This window comes from Chrysochloris asiatica, unplaced genomic scaffold (assembly GCF_000296735.1).
Source record: "Chrysochloris asiatica unplaced genomic scaffold, ChrAsi1.0 scaffold00087, whole genome shotgun sequence".
In the NCBI taxonomy this organism is placed as follows: Eukaryota; Metazoa; Chordata; class Mammalia; order Afrosoricida; family Chrysochloridae; genus Chrysochloris; species Chrysochloris asiatica.
In genome coordinates, this window is record NW_006408605.1 from 7975726 (window position 1) to 7991173 (window position 15448).

Here is a 15448-nt window from a genome sequence, read left to right on the forward strand (position 1 = left end):
ATTACAGCCCAGGGAAAGCCAGAAACCCACAACCAGCCAGTGCCCAGGGTGTCAGCTGTCACAGTTGCTGGTATAGTTCTTGCCACCTGGCCAGGTCACATCACCCAGTTCTGGTGACTTCAGCTCCCACGCCTCTTATTACCATTTCCTACTTAACTTCCAGCCCAGGTCACCCCCCTTGGTCTCAGCCCTGTGGATGGCACCCAAAGGAAAGGCAAAGATTTGCAGACAGCAATTGGTGATGAATTCTGTGGTGAATCTAGAACCTACACCCAAGCGGCCTGAGCCCAAAGCCCAGGCCATACTGCTGCCTGTCTCCTTGGAGGATCTGTTTCAGGCCCCAGGACAGACCCAGAGGACACAGACTGCATGCGGGAAGTTGGCCTGGGGTCTGAGCACAGCTTCACATTCCCTGTGAAGGGGGAAGAGAGCAGGAGCAGACCCTCCCAGCCTGTGGGCTCACCAACCCAGCACTAGCCCAGCCTCCAGACGTTCTTTTCTTGGCCCGAGATCTGCCTTCTGCTCCCACCATTTAGTGTAGCATACATGGGGGCCCCTCCTTACACCCCACATCAAACCCTGGTAGTCACAGAGACTTCAAGGTCTTCTGGATCCCAGCCCTAGCTTCCACCTGTGGCACCCCATATGCCTGCCAGCCCTCACACAGGCTCAGTACTCACCTCTGCCAGGCCCAGCCCAGATTTGACCCCACCCAAACCCTCCCCTCTCTACCTCCTGTGCCCTCATCCTTCCCTGCCTTACCTTCCTTCCCCCTTTCTCAAATCCACCTACAGAGTCAGTTGACACCATCTCTGAGGTGTCTCTTGACCTTGGCCGGAGCCAGATCTTGTTCTGCCATGGCCACTGCTGTTCTGACCTCTGCCCTGAAAGTCTCCAGTTCCTTTTCAGCTACACACAAGGTCTTCCTCAGCAGGGCCAACCCCCAGCTTTGCTACCCCAAGTAGATCCTTTGGTCTTTGAGCCATGATTTTCCTCATCTTTACATTATCTCCTTTCAAAGGTTACTGAGGTGGTTACAAATAGAGGCAGCGGTTCCCAGGTCTCATCCCCACTGGGCCTATGCCCCAACCTGAGGCTTTTGACCCTGGGGAAGGGTCAACCTGGGCTTCCTGCTGCCCTCAGGCCACAGGTCTGCTCCCAAGCCTCCTGGGTGCTAAGCATGAGGTGGGCAAGAGAGGGTCTGAGCTGGACAAAGGAAGCCGCTGCTTATCCATGTTGCTCTGGACTTCAGCTCAGGTAGAAGAGACCTGCCCAGCACTGGCCTTCCTAGCTTCTCCTCCTGGAAGCCAGGAGGAACTGTGTGAGCCAGCAGGAGCTAGCCTCTCCGGTGCATTGGAAAGGCTGAAAAACAAACACTAGAATCCAAATCAGGAAAAGCCCTGAGCTGGGGTTGCCGTGGCAACCTGCAGCAGGCTCCCAGCCTGGCACCCTGTCTCTCTCAGGTGGGGTCAGGCCTTGCCAGGCTCAGTTGTCCCTACCTGAGAGCTCCAGCACAGACAGAAACCAGGAGCAAAAGCACAGGTCCACTCCACACCTACCCAGAGGCACCTCTGCCCTGTCAGGCAGGTTGGGCAAACCTGTGCTAGCTAGCCTAAGTTCCCACTGCCGGCTTTAGCAAGACCCTCCTCTCCAGAAGTGCGACTCCTGTGACCTCACCCCCAGCCCATCAGCGGCCTGGACTGCCATGTCCTCAGGCTTCTGCCACTGTCACTGGCCTGGACTCAGGGAAGAGCCTCCAGGGGAAGGGGTAAGCACCATGGATCAGGCGCATTCTATGTCACTCACCTGGACAGACAATGAACAGGCTCAGAAATGAAGTGACTTCCCACAGACCCCCAGCTACTGGGTGTGAAGAGATGGGTCCCTGCCACCTCCTGAGCCCAGACCCCTCCCCAGGGCCTGTTACCGGGGCTGCCCTAGGCTGAACATCAGCTTGTCACTGGTGGCTCACCTAAATACTTCTGGGGTGGAGGTAGCCTTCCCCGGCCAAGATGCAGACACACAGTAGGCAAACACACGGTAACCCCCATGCCTCCATTTAATTGTTAAGCCAGCACTGTCCAGATGATCCTCAGAGGGAAGTGCCCCCTCCTACCTGGGGTCCCGCAGAGTCCCACCCAGCTGCTGCTCTACAGCCTTCCTAGCAGCACCCAGTCCAGTCCTGGTGTGATGGGGACACCTCATCTCAGCTCCTGCAGCAAGCTGTTGATGGAAGCCAGCAGCTCCTGGAAGTAGCCCTCATCCTCGCCATCCTGGAGCTCCAGGGCAGCCAGCGCCTGGTACTCTGCCTGCAGGCTGGCCAGCGTCCTGCCGAGCTGGGCGTCCTGGCGGTAGTGGTCCCGGCAGGTGGCCAGCAGGGCGCCCAGGGTCTGCAGCACCTTCTCACGGGCATCATGCTCCGGCAGTTCCAGGAGGTTGGCGGTGATTGCACACCAGCCCTGTTCCCGCAGGCCTGGCAGGAGGTGCACCTGGCGGTACTGCTGCAGCTTCTCTGGGGAGGTCTCCCGGGTCAGTTCAGCCTCCTCGGCAAACATCTGCTGTCCCCACAGCCAGGCGCCAGGGTGGGGCGGGGTTGGGGAGAGAACACAGCAGTCAGCTCACACAAAGTCAGCCTACCCTTCAGATGCCAGCCTTGAGGCCCCATCTGCTTTCTCCATCTCCTTAGGCCTCAGAGGGAGAGGGGCAACTGAGTTCTTGCATACCACATGCTTGGCCATGAATGGGTAGACACGTCCATTTGTCTACCCATTCACCATCCACTTGTCAAACACAACTGCGTATTGTGCCTGGTACTTGAGAAACCAAGACCAAGATAAAGACAGTTTGTCAAGGAACTTGCGGTCTAGCAGGAGAAAAGAAGCGATGGAGTGACTCATGAACTGCACAGTGCAGTAGGGAGCACAGTGTGGGCTCTGGTTCCTGCTCCACCACTGACTAGTGCTGTGATCTCGGACTGGTCACTTAACTGCAATCTCATCATCTTTTAAACTCACATACTGTAACCCCTTTAGGACTTCTGGAGGGACTGAATGACATCAGGAACATGCAGCCAGTGCCTGGCAGATGGTGCCACCTCAACCAATGTTAGCTACAATGACAAGTATCATCACACCATACACTCCTCCTCATCATCACTGTCACCATCATCATCGCTCCTACTACAAATCCACTTCCTCAGAGGAAGAAATGTTAGAATTTCCTCAAGATTCAGGAAAGTGGAAGGAGGGTGTTATTGGGGAGTTGTTCAAATGGACAAGGGTGGAGGGTCATCTACACACAAGAACCACACAATAGGCCTGGGCCTGTCTCAGGTTGTTATGGAGGATGGAGTGTGGGGGTCTGGGGAGAAGGACTAGGTAGAAGTCTCACTTACTCTGTCTTATAGGGGCCATGAGTACAATATGGCAGGAAACCTGACCAGCAGTCAGCTTGTTCCATTGGCAGTGGGCAGCTGGGTGGCAGTTACTGGGGGAGGGGATACCCACAGGAAGAAGGGACCACCTGAAGAAGCCCCTGCCGCACAAAGTCTGGGCTAGCACATTGAGCACTGACCTCAGACCCCTTGTGACTTGGCATTTCTGATTGTTGTTAAGTGCTGTGGAATCGGGTTCCAACTCATAGCGATCCTGTATAAGGTTTCAGAGAAGTCGCTGGTGGGTTTGAACCACCGACCTTGTGATTCAGACTAACCTTGCAGTTTTTCCTGCAGCACCATGACAGGCCTTTCTGATTATAAAGGCTATATTCCCTCCAGGGACTCCAAGATGCAGTCAGATCTAGCCCTTGCCCACACATGGCCTGGCATATCTATGTCTCCTTGCTCTGTGCCCTAGTCCTGGTACCTCTGAATCTCCCCAGTCTGCAGACACAGTTCCCACTTTTAGGTAATATGACCCACCCCTCAGATCTCAGCACCCACAGTCAGCCTTCCCTCATCCCCACAAGGCGTCAGGTCTCTTTCATAGGCCTGACTCTGGGAGGCCACCAACAAGTGTGCCTGGAAGTGCTTGGAGGGCAGGGGCCACACACTATCACAGGATTACTGCTGTGGGTGCTGTGGAGTTGGTTCCGACTCATGGTGACCGAGGCTGTAAATCTTTATAGGAGTAAAAGCCTCATCTTTCTCCCACAGAGCAGCTGGTAGGTTTGGACTGCTGAACCTTGCTGTTAGTAGTTCAACTTCTAGCCCACTATGCCACTGTGACTCCCTGCCTGTCCCAGTAATGCTGTGGAAGGAGCAGGGTTACTCATAGGCCCTCCAGCTTCGTGGAAGAGCAAAAGGACCCAGAGCTTGTGATCCATGGGGGCATCCCACCTATGCAGGCATCCCCAGACTTCCGGGGCATGCTCCCACAATAGACAGAAATCCCAGGACCCTGGCAGACCACAGAAGGGTGGTCTGGGGACCCTGCAATCTTAGAGGTGGGTCCACACTCTCCACCATATTCTGCACATCAGCAACCGTCTGTTCATACACACCTTTCCCTTGAGGCACAGTGGGTATCCTGACCCACTGCCACCTTCAAGCAGCTCTGGGCCCACCCCAGCTTAGCTAGTTCTTCACTTTTCCTTAGAAATCACAGGGACAGAGAAGCCCTGACTGCCTGGACCATGTGTACAGCCTGACATCTGTCCTAAATCCACTGTCTTCCTCCCTGAAGGGCACTCTGTAGGCCTCCCCAGTATGACAGCAGCCTACAGCTCTCCAGGCAGGCTCCCTCCAGATCACCAGGGCATGAGTTTGGGGTGGTCAGCGGGAGTGCTAAGCAAGGGGTCAGTGTCATTCACGATGGCACAAATCTGACACTAGATAGAGGAGGAAGATCAGTCTCTCCTGAGAATGCCAGACCAACCACAACCCCCTCCCCAGGCTCCTTGCTCCTCCCAGAATGCCGACTGTGCCCGGGCTTCATTAATTTGATCTGAGCACCACATGGCAGCCTGCTGTTCTGAGAACTGGGTTTCTGCAGCTTGGACCAAGAGAGAGACAGAAACAGACTGAGAGACAAGACAGGCTGAGAGAGACAGACAGAAGGGCAGCGAGCGAATGACAGATAGACCTCTGCTCTGGGAGGGAAGTCTGGGGGAGGGGTGTGCTCAGCAGAGAGGGGTGGGAGCAGCCTCAGCCTCCCTCCACCCACCAGCCGTCTGCGGCTCTGTGGAGCGTGTGGCCCCAGAGAGGCACTGAGAGCTCCCTGCCACTGCTTCTGCAGCAGCTGAATTCAGGATCCAGGCCTGGCTAGTTTTACTCTTTCCTCCTTAATTAGGACGCTTCTCAAGACTGCAAAGCCTGAAGTGGGCTTGGTACCGAGTCTCCTGCCGGCCTTCAGACAACTGAGATCCCTGGGGTTCTTGAGGGCTGCCATTCGGAGCCCCTGCCTGGAGCCAGAGCTCTCAAAGAAGGCTCCTCCAGATTTCTAGAATCTTAAGAGTCTGCACCATTCCAGCCTTGTCTCTGTGGCCTAAAGCCCTTAAGTGGCTCCAGGCTCAGCTGCGCCATCCTACCTGCTCTCACCAACTTCACTGCTTCAGCCAAACGACCTTCCATTTCCATGAGGGGCTTGATCCTGGCTATTTCTGGCCTTCAGTCATGAGGATTCTTAGGTCTGAACATTTGGTTCTGACCACTGTCAGTACCAGCTCAGTGACCTGGCTGGTCCCCCTCCTGACCTGTCCACAAGTTCCAGTTAGCAGACCCTTCCCACAGAACATCCTTCCTGATGTCTCAGATCCCCTGGGGGTTACCATCTCAGTTTGCAGGCCCCAGCCTGCCGCATTTGCTCAGAAACACTCAGCTAGCTACAAGGGTGGCCAGACAGACGGCCAGACACAGACACAAAGCAAAGTGGTGGGGAGGAGAGGCTGCCCTGGAGACTCACCTTCTCCGTGAGCAGGTCATAGAGCAGAGTGACCACGCGCACAGCCAGCACTTCCGTGCCCTTCTCCTGCACAAGGCTCCTCAGGACCTGCAGACCCCCCAGCTTCAGAAACTGCTGTTGGGCATAGGGGAAGTGCCGCAGCAAGGAACACAGTGCAAAAAGGACCTGGGCGAGAGATTGAGGGCCAAGTGAGGGACCACATGGAACTGGACCTGCCCCAAGGCCTAGAAGAGGTAGCTGGAGGTGCCCTGACCACCCCAGCACATATTCCATTTTCCCTAGTCCCACCCAACATCTTCAGAGCTCAGAACCCAGGGGGCTGTGAGAGCCAGGAAGGACTTCTGACACCTTCAACATCACCCAGTGGACAAATGGTGGTAAACAGAAGCCCAGGACAGGAAGCCAAGGTGTGGGACCCCAGGCTGTACTGCTACAGCTGACCCCTGGGCCCAGACACTTCAATCGATGACACTGCCTTAGCTGAGTCTGAGCTCCGTGCCATACCACCTAACACATTCAGGTTCCCAAGAGTGACATGCATGCTATAGAAAGGGTCCTCTTCCTTTTAGGCTCCACAGGTTTACTGGGGGCTGGGAGCAAGCAGGGGCAGAAACACACCTTCTTCTTGGTGGCGAGAGGCTGTTCAGTAGCCAAGATGACCAGCAGCTTCTGCAGGGCTCCTCCCTCAATGGCCTCCACTTGGACCTTCGGGTTGCTGGAGGAGGAAGCACAGGAAAACATGATCCTGCACCGCTCACCAACTTGGGCACCACTCACTGCCCAGCCCAGGGGTCAGGTGGCTAAGTAGCTGACATCACACCAGTTATCCTGGGGAGACATACAGACACGAGGATGGTAGGGCCCCATCCTAACGAGCTAGAACATGTCATGTTTTATCAAGTTGGTTCTGACTCATAGCAACCCTGTATAGGGATTTCAAGGAGCAGCTGGTAAGTTTGAACCACCTACCTTGTGGTTCAAATTGACCTTGAGGTTGGGTGCTTATCCTCTGGCGCCACCTCAGGACTCCAGCTGAAACTTGGCTGGGGAAATCTAGAGTAAATTGTGTGGACCCCTGGATACAACAGCCCATGGCACAGAAGACAGGGCCAAGGGCCCTCAGCAGCCAAGGGGCTGGGGCTGGCCTGGGAAGGAGTTTTCTGAGGGTCCCTCCTGTGGGAACCCTTCCCTGATGTACCAAAGCCAGTGTCAGATGCCCCCTCTTCCAGGATCCCAGACATCTCACAGGGAGCTGTTACTAATGGGTCTGCCCCTCTCTGGGCTAGGAACTCCTCGAGGACAGGGGCAGGGGTGGGATCTTGTCCTTGCCTCTCTTGGGAAAACCAGGGGGTCTGGCACACAGGAATGCAGAAAGAAAGAGCAAGGTGCATGGAGCCTCTGAACAGGTCCTAAAACAGACCAACCCACCTGTTTCCCCTCCAGGCTACCCACTCTCTGAGACTATCCACTACTTTGCTTTTCTCTGTCCCCATATTCTCAGCACTTGGCACAGGGCCTGCTGCATACATGGCAGGGCTTCAGACAACAGGAAATGAACCAACAATGTGAAAGCCACTGCTGCCTCTGGAATGCCTTCCTTTCTGTGATAAAGAAACAGTGATGACAGAAAAACAAACAGTGCAGGCCCAGCCCTCCTGATGAAAGGATGGGGCCTGGAGGGAGGCTCCATCACAGTAGGCTGCCAGGCAGGAAACATGGCTCAGAACCCAATCAGTATATACCTTTCTGCTGGCTCCTTGCTTCCTAAGAGCAAAGTGGTGGTGTGGTGGCTGTGTGCCGTGGAGTCGGTTCCGACTCATAGCGACCCTGTACAGGGTTTCCGAGGCTGTAAATCTTTACGGGAGCAGAAAGCCTCATCTTTCCTTTCTCCGGTGGAACAGCTGGTAGTTTCGAACTGCTGACTTTGTGGTTCGCGGCCCGATTCCTAACCAGTGCTCAATTAAGAAACAAGTGCCTTAGGCCCCCCATCCAAAAAAAAAAAAAAAAAAAAAAGCTAAAGAGGATAGAGAGAAACACTGTTAACTGATGATATATGGAGGGATAATAATCAATGTAATGAAACAAGCTATATGAATGGTTGAATGTGAAGCTGATGATGTGCCCTGTAAACTTTCACTCAATCCAAAATAAAAACATTTAATTAAAAAAAAAAGTAACAAGTGCCTTAGGGAACACCAAGGTCAACTGGCATAGTTTAGGCCACAAAGACAATGAAGACAATGTCCTACTTTGGTAAGTAATGACTGGGGTTTAAAAGCTCCCAAGCAGCAATTTTGGTCTCTCCCTGTCTGAAGGAAAGAAGATTGAAAAAAAAAATTGAAGACACATAGCAACAATCAGTCCACAACCCTGAGACCAGAAGAATTAGATGATGCTCAGCTACCATTATCAACTGTTCTGAAACGGATATTTAGAAGGTCCGAGCTGGAGTCCTAAGGAGTTCTGGTAACATAGTGGTTATGAATCAGGCTGCCAACCTCAAGGTCAGCAGTTCGAAACTACCAGCGATTCCGTGGGAGAAAGATGAGGCATTCTGCTCCCGTAAAGATTTACAGCCTCGGAAACCCTGTACAGGGTCACTATGAGTCGGAACAGACTCCACGACACACAACAACAACAAGCTGGAGTCCTGGTGTGGTGCTGTGGGCTAATGCATCAGACTGCAAAGTCGTTTGAACTGCAAGGTCGGCAGTTCAAGCTCACCAGCTGCTCCTTGGAAAGCCTATACAGGGTTGCTATGGGTCAGAATCGACTTGACAGCACTTAACAACAACAAGAAGCTAGAGTGGGAGGAAAATGTAGAACAAAATTCAAAATCATAAAAAAGACCAGGCTTACTGGTTGGATAGAGACTGAAGGAACACTTGAGACTTAGTCACCCTTCAGGCCTGGAAATGAACTCACCCTCATGACTCAATTTTCAGTCAAATAGACAGGTCTATAAAAGGAATGGTAAAACTAGGGAGGTACACACACTTTAAAATAATCAACCATTTGAGATCAAAAGGGCAGCATTTACCCAAGGACAAAGTTCAGAAGAGTTAGGAAGGGACGAAGACTGGAAACAGGAACATAGGGAGGAAGTGGATGAGCGGGGATTGCAATCAATGAGATAAAACAAAATGTGTATGATTTGTTGAATGGAAAGCTGATTGGCTCTGTAAACCTTTACTTCCCTTCCTTCCACCTAAAAAACAAACCAACAAAAAGCCAGTTTGGGCTCAGCTAGTAACCATAAGGTAGTGATCTGAACCCACCCAGTGAAGGTGGGTGGTGGGGAGAGGAGAAGGAAGGGCAAAAAAAAAGGTGAATTCAAATTCATGTTCTCTCCAACTTCTGCTCTATTCCTCTGCAACCCAAATAGAAAAGCTCCTTAAAAGTGTTGTCTTCATTAATTACCTCCACTTTTTCATTTCCTTTTCTCTCATCTGCAACCTTTGATGTGGTTGACCACTGCCTCCTCCTTGAACCACATTCTTCCTGACATCACTCTTGCTGCACTGACCATTCTTTCTCAGTTCCTTTTCCTGGACCATCTTCTTCCCAACCTGTACATGTAGAAGTGTCCTAGGGCTTCGTCTATGGCTCCCTTTTCTCCTCTTCCTACACATTGTCCCTGGCAGTGTTGTGCTAACCTCAAGGTCAGCAGGTGGAAACTTACCCGCCATTCCACTGAAAAGATGAGGCTTTCTGCTCAAGGTAAAGATTTACAGCCTTGGAAACCCTGTACAGGGTCGGAACCGCCTCCACAGCACACCATCACCAATCTTACCCAGTCCTATGGCTTTAAATACTATCTATATCTACATACTGCTAATGCCCAGATCTTATCTCCAGCCCTGTCCCCTATCCTGATCTCTACCTCAAGCTCCAGACTCCCTGAGTAATCAGCATCTCATTAGATGAATGTTAGAATTTCAACTTTGCTGTTAGTTGCCATCCAGTTCTCCAACTCCTGGAGGCTTTCTGCCGACACACCTGTAGCGGAGCACGGTGTCCCGCTCCTGTGGGATTTGCACAGTCGTTGGTAAGTCCATGTCCGCAGCTGTGGCTATTGCACCACTTCCAACTTGGAATCAAAGTAGAACTACAGAGTCTTCCTACCTCTCAAATCTTTCTCTCCCCAATAAATAGCACCTGCACTCACAGGGAAGAGGGGGAGAGAAACAAGTGCCAAGAACAGGGATCCCATATGCTCAGACCCTCTGGGAAATCAGGGATGGTCAAAGCTATAAGCAGCCCACCAAATCAGTCTTGGGGTGAGGGTGGGAAGGCAGGCACATAAAACATCAAATGCCAGCACCACAGGGGAGGGGCCAGGGCAGAGAGGGAGGGACACTAAAGTCAAACAGTGGTTGTCCACCTATCCAAACAACCCATGAAGGACAATAAAGTCCATCTGTCTCTGGCTGCCTTACCTTAGAGCAAGGCAATGAGCTCCTGGAGTCCCAAAAAATACCCGTTCCTTCTAACCCCCAGCCTGGACAGCATCCTGGAGGATGCTCCCCCACTCCTCCAGAAGGGAGGAGCTGGGGAGCGAAGGCACGAGAGGGAGAAGGCTCCTGGTCAGAAACCCAGAAAACGGGAGGCAGATAATGAGAGAGTGTTCGGTGCTGCTGCGGGCAGCAGTAGAGCTGACAGAATGGAATGGTGATGGCTCCAAGTCAGTCTATCCCAACCAAGTTGCAAGGCAGACCAGTACTTGGACCCATAGTTTTCTGCTGTGAAATGGGAGGCTCCTTTGGACCTCTGCACCCAGAAAAGAAGTGCAGGGGTGTACAGTGGAGACTGCCTAGGCCCCGGGAAAGAGAAGCTGACAGCTCTCTCGACAGGCAGGTGGGTGCGATGTGGGGGGTTGGGAGCTGAGCCTTCCTCTGCCCCCTGCACTAGCGACTTGAGGAAAGCAGCTGCTTCATCAAAGCGTGAGCTAATTAGGGCTGTCTCTGCCATCATGTGCCAGAGGAACGCTCATCCGAGACAAGCAGGGTCTAGGAAAAGACGACGACCACGCTGAGAAATTCACACAGACGTCAAATGCTGCCTCTCAAAAAGGGGAGCAGGGAGGCATGGTGTCATATCTGCCTCAGGAACAACATCAAGGAGTCCTGTTATTCACGGCCCTCAGAGAGAGGACATGAAGTTCCATCCTTGCTTTCAGATGGTCAGCAGTCCAGTGCTGATCCCATAGCACACCAGGACTCCAGAAGGAGGTCCAGAGAAGAGAAGAGAAAATCACCTAGCCAACCCCAGCCCAGGAATGGCGGGAGTGTCCAAGGAACAACTGGCTCAGCTGAGCATGCTGGACACCCCCAGGGCAGCAGCCTGTCACCACCACAGGTAGTGCTGGGGCAGCGGGAGCAGAATCAGCATGCAGAGGCCTGGACGCTGTCCACTGAGAAGAGGAGAGAAGATACTAAACAATAAGGGAATCAAGCACAAACAAGGACAAAAGTCAGGGGCAAAAGAGGAGGGTCCATGCCGCGCAGGCAAATCCCTTCCAGTTCCAGAGAAAGAATAAACTAATTAGGAATCAAGAAAAGATGCCAAAGGCCTTTTAAAGACCTGAGCGAGATGACTCCCTGACACTGCTTGTCCATGGAGACAGCATTTTGCTCTAGGAAAGAGACAGAGGCAAGCTGCCACCAAGCAGCTGTTCAGAGAAACCCCACAAGACAGGATAGCTCCTTGGGGAAACTAAGCACTCGTTTTCTGCCAATCAACATTGATCAAGATAGGACCCACATGTATGAAACAGGCCTTGCTGTAAGTAGAGGGTCAACAAAAAAGGGAAGACCCTCAATGAGATGGATTGATAAAGTGGCTAAAACACTGGACTAAACTTAGCAATTGTGAGGATGGTGCAGGACTGGAAGTGTTTTGTTCTGTCGTACACAGGTTCACTCTTGAGTTGGAACTGACTCAATGGCACCTAATAACGTAAGATTCTAATGACAGATTCCAGAGTGAGTAGACTAATGAATAAAATAATGGCTATATAACTTCAGGCCACACAGGAATGGCTCTGAGCCTAAGGTCTCTGGGGCTTCAGAAAAAGAGGAGAGAAGTGTGGGCTGGCAGAGTTGGGAGAACTGCATGGGAGGGGTGAGCCTGCATGAGTCCTGGTACAGGACATGGGACGGGTAACAGGCAGGAGGAATTGTGGGCGCTCAGGTGCAGCACCTGCTTGTGTAGAAAGGCAGGGTGGCACTCCTCAGGAAACTGTCCTGAGCTCTCTACAGGCATGCCAACAGCTCCATTCCTTCACTCTCTCAGGCGTGCTGCCCCACCCATCCCATGGAGGGAAGCCCATTTAGATAGAGCAGGAGAGAATAGAGCTCAAACTAACTACATCAGAGAAGAAAAAAGGTAAAGTTGCTGTGGCCACTTTACCTAGGCAATAAAGCTACCTTGTCACCTACAGGACCCGGTGGTGGAGCAGGGGCCTGCCTGACCTTTTCTCACTGGCAGCTTAAACTAGGGTGCCTGCATGACTTCAGGGGCTCCTCAAACACAGAGTCCCCACAAAACACACCTCAGGTCAGGTGATGCACAGCGGGAACGGGGAACCCGACCCTCCATCTCCAGTGCACCATCAAGTAATCTCACATTCACCAGGCCCTCTGACCTGCTCTGAGAAACTGACTCTCTCTCCCAAGGCTGTCTGAAGGCTCAGAGCTGTGTGATTTCTGGGGGAAAATGACCAAGACAGGTCAGGTAAGGTCCAGGACAGGAGCAAAGCCATGTGGGAAGGCGTCTTGGTGGGGATCCTGTGACCCTTGGATCTCCCACCTTGGAAGAGCTGATGAATGACCACATGCTGGCCACTGGGTTATAGCTGACAGATTATATTATAGTGGGTTTCCTAAACAAAGATTTCAGACCTTATCCTTCAGAACCCAACTTTATTCATCCCAGATACCCCAAGCACCTAAAAGTATATGCTGGCCCCATCCCCCAGGCAACCTATAGACTCTGGACCAGAGCTGCAGTTCAAGCGCGGGGTCAGGGACAGTCTTGCTGGCTAGTAAGTGTGTGTCCTGACAGTTGGAGATTTGAGTGGGTTAAAGGGCAAGGGCCTGGTATGCCTCCCAGTGACATCAGTGGAACTGATGTGCTCAAAGTCAATAGAAGGATATTAAGGATGTAGGTCGTCTCCAATGCGATAAATGAGAATAAACCTTGTTCAGAGCTAAGCCGGCTGGACTGAATAAATACCATTAGCACTTGGATTACTGGGATATTCACAATCAGCAGGCAAGTCAGCTGTCTGTATGCAGAGGGACAGCAGCAGCTGCTACTCTGTAAATCTTGTGGGGAGAATGCAAAAATGGAAGTGATTGCATTTGCAGAAACCAAACAGATTGGGTCAAGGCAGCAGCCATGTGGGCAATCTGCCAAGGGTCAGAGGTCATACTTTAGCTAAGTAAAGTTCAGTAAGTCAGGGGGAGAAAGGAACTGGTCTCAAGGACAGCGGCCAAGCAGGCAAGGACCCAATGAGAATGCTGCCCGCTACGACCATAGCAGCCACCCTTCCCCATCCTAAGCATCCAGTGGGGCCCAGCACACAGTGAAAATACCAGACCCCATATTAAAAAATGGTTTGAATTTTAAGATGGTGAGCATAGGGTGGGTCTGAGTATGAGGTCTGTCTGACTGAGCAGCTCATACAACCTAGGGCACCAAGGGTGTGTGCAGAGCACTGGGATGGGCACAGTCCGCTGTGAAACAGAAAGTGCTAACAAGGAAATGTGAGTCAATACAAAAAGAGAAAAAAAAGGCAGAAGAGGCAGAGCTCTGGGATAGGGAACAAGGATTAGATTGACTGGTTAAATGGGGGACATAGAAATACTACGGGGAAACATCAGAAGCAGAGCTTGTGTCTTCCATATACGAAGTGAAAATCTGGGCCCCGGATTGTGCACAGGACAGTGAAGATGCAGCATAGGTCGATGCTCTCCGCTGAGTACTTATAATATTGCTAAGATGAGTTTTGTTTTTTTTTTTTCATTCTCCTAATAAAGAGCTCTGGTAGCATAGTGGTTACGAATTGGGCAATTAACCTCAGGGTCAGCAGTTCAAAACTACCAGCTGTTCTGCAGGAGAAAGATGAGGCTTTCTGCTCCCATAAAGATTTGCAGTCTCAGAGGGGATTATAACCATTGTAATGAAACAAAGTATATGATTTGTTGAATGTAAAACTGATAATCTGCTCTGTAAATTTTCAATCAATTCACAATAAAAACTTTTAAAAAAAGTAAAGACAGACTACTTCCAAATACTTTGTCACTGAAAACATTATGAATGCCAGTGGGACACTGTCAGCACCAGAATATTGAACACTGACTCATGATGAAGAGCACCAGAATATTGTCAGATATAGGGCTGGAAGATGAGCCCGTCAGGTTGGAAGGTACTCAAAATACAATTGGGGAAGACCTGTCTCCTCAAAGTAGAGCTGGAGAAAAGACTGAAGTTGTCAAAAACTTCATCTTGCTCGGATCAACCATCAACACTCAAGGAAGCAACAATCAAGAAGAAATCAAATGACATACTGCATTAGGCAAATCTGCTACACAAGATCTCTTTAAAAAGGCTGAAGAGCAAAGATGTCAGTTTGAGGACTAAGGTGCACGTGACCCAAGCCATGGTATCTTCAATAACCTCGAATGCATACGAAAGTTGGACAGTGAATAAGGAAGATCGTAGAAGAATTGATGCATTTGAATTATGGTATTAGAGGAGAATATTAAAAGTACCATGGATTGCCAAAAGAACAACCAGATCTGTGTTGGAAGAAGTACAGCTAGAGTGTTCCTTGAAAGCCAGGATGGTCAGCCTTCATCTGTCATACATTGGACATATTATAAGGCGGGACTAGTCCCCAGAGAAGAATATTATATTGGGTAAAGTGGAGGATTCAAGAAAAAGAGGAAGATCCCCAAAGAGATGGACTGGCACAGCGGCAGTAGCAATGAGTTCAAACGTAGCAAGGTTTGTGAGTTTGGTTCAAGACCAGGCAGTGTTGTGCATAGGAGGGCACGTAACAACAACATCAACAGAGAAAGGAGAAAACTCTGCCATTGTCTTCTTCCCATGAGAAGATACTGTACAGATGGGGAGAGATCTCATGGACAGTTATGGCCATCATCTTACCCTGAAAGAGTCCTTCTTTGGTGGGCCCACCTTGTCTGTATCTTAGCCTGTGACTTTGATCATCTGTGAAACACAGGATTTGCAACATGAGTAACCCTAAAATAGAGATCTATACTAACCTACCTTCTAGGGTTGAATCCATCAATCCATCAAGATATGGACAATGATTTAACTTGAATAAGAATGGAATTTGCTGTTGTTGTTGTTAGGTGCCATCGAGTCAGTACCAACCCATAGTGACCTTATGCGCAGCAGAACGAAACACTGCCCGATCCTGGGCCAACCTCACTACTGTTGCCACGCTTGAGTCCATCAATGCTGCTACTTGGACAATCCATCTCATTGGGGGTTTTCCTCTTTTTCTCTGACCCTCC

The 15448-nt window shown here is 51.1% G+C and overlaps 1 protein-coding gene across 1 annotated transcript in view; it reads right to left on the minus strand.

Moving 5' to 3' along the window:
- Window positions 1-2054: 2054 nt before the first annotated feature.
- Window positions 2055-15448, minus strand: part of SIL1 (SIL1 nucleotide exchange factor) — a 610112-nt gene continuing 596718 nt past the window's right edge. The window contains exons 9-11 of the mRNA XM_006866222.1: window positions 6519-6615; window positions 5901-6065; window positions 2055-2555 (exon numbers count right to left, since the gene is read on the minus strand). Coding sequence (XP_006866284.1) covers window positions 2202-2555; window positions 5901-6065; window positions 6519-6615 — 616 coding nt within the window. The 3' untranslated portion in view covers window positions 2055-2201. The remainder of the gene's footprint in view (window positions 2556-5900; window positions 6066-6518; window positions 6616-15448) is intronic.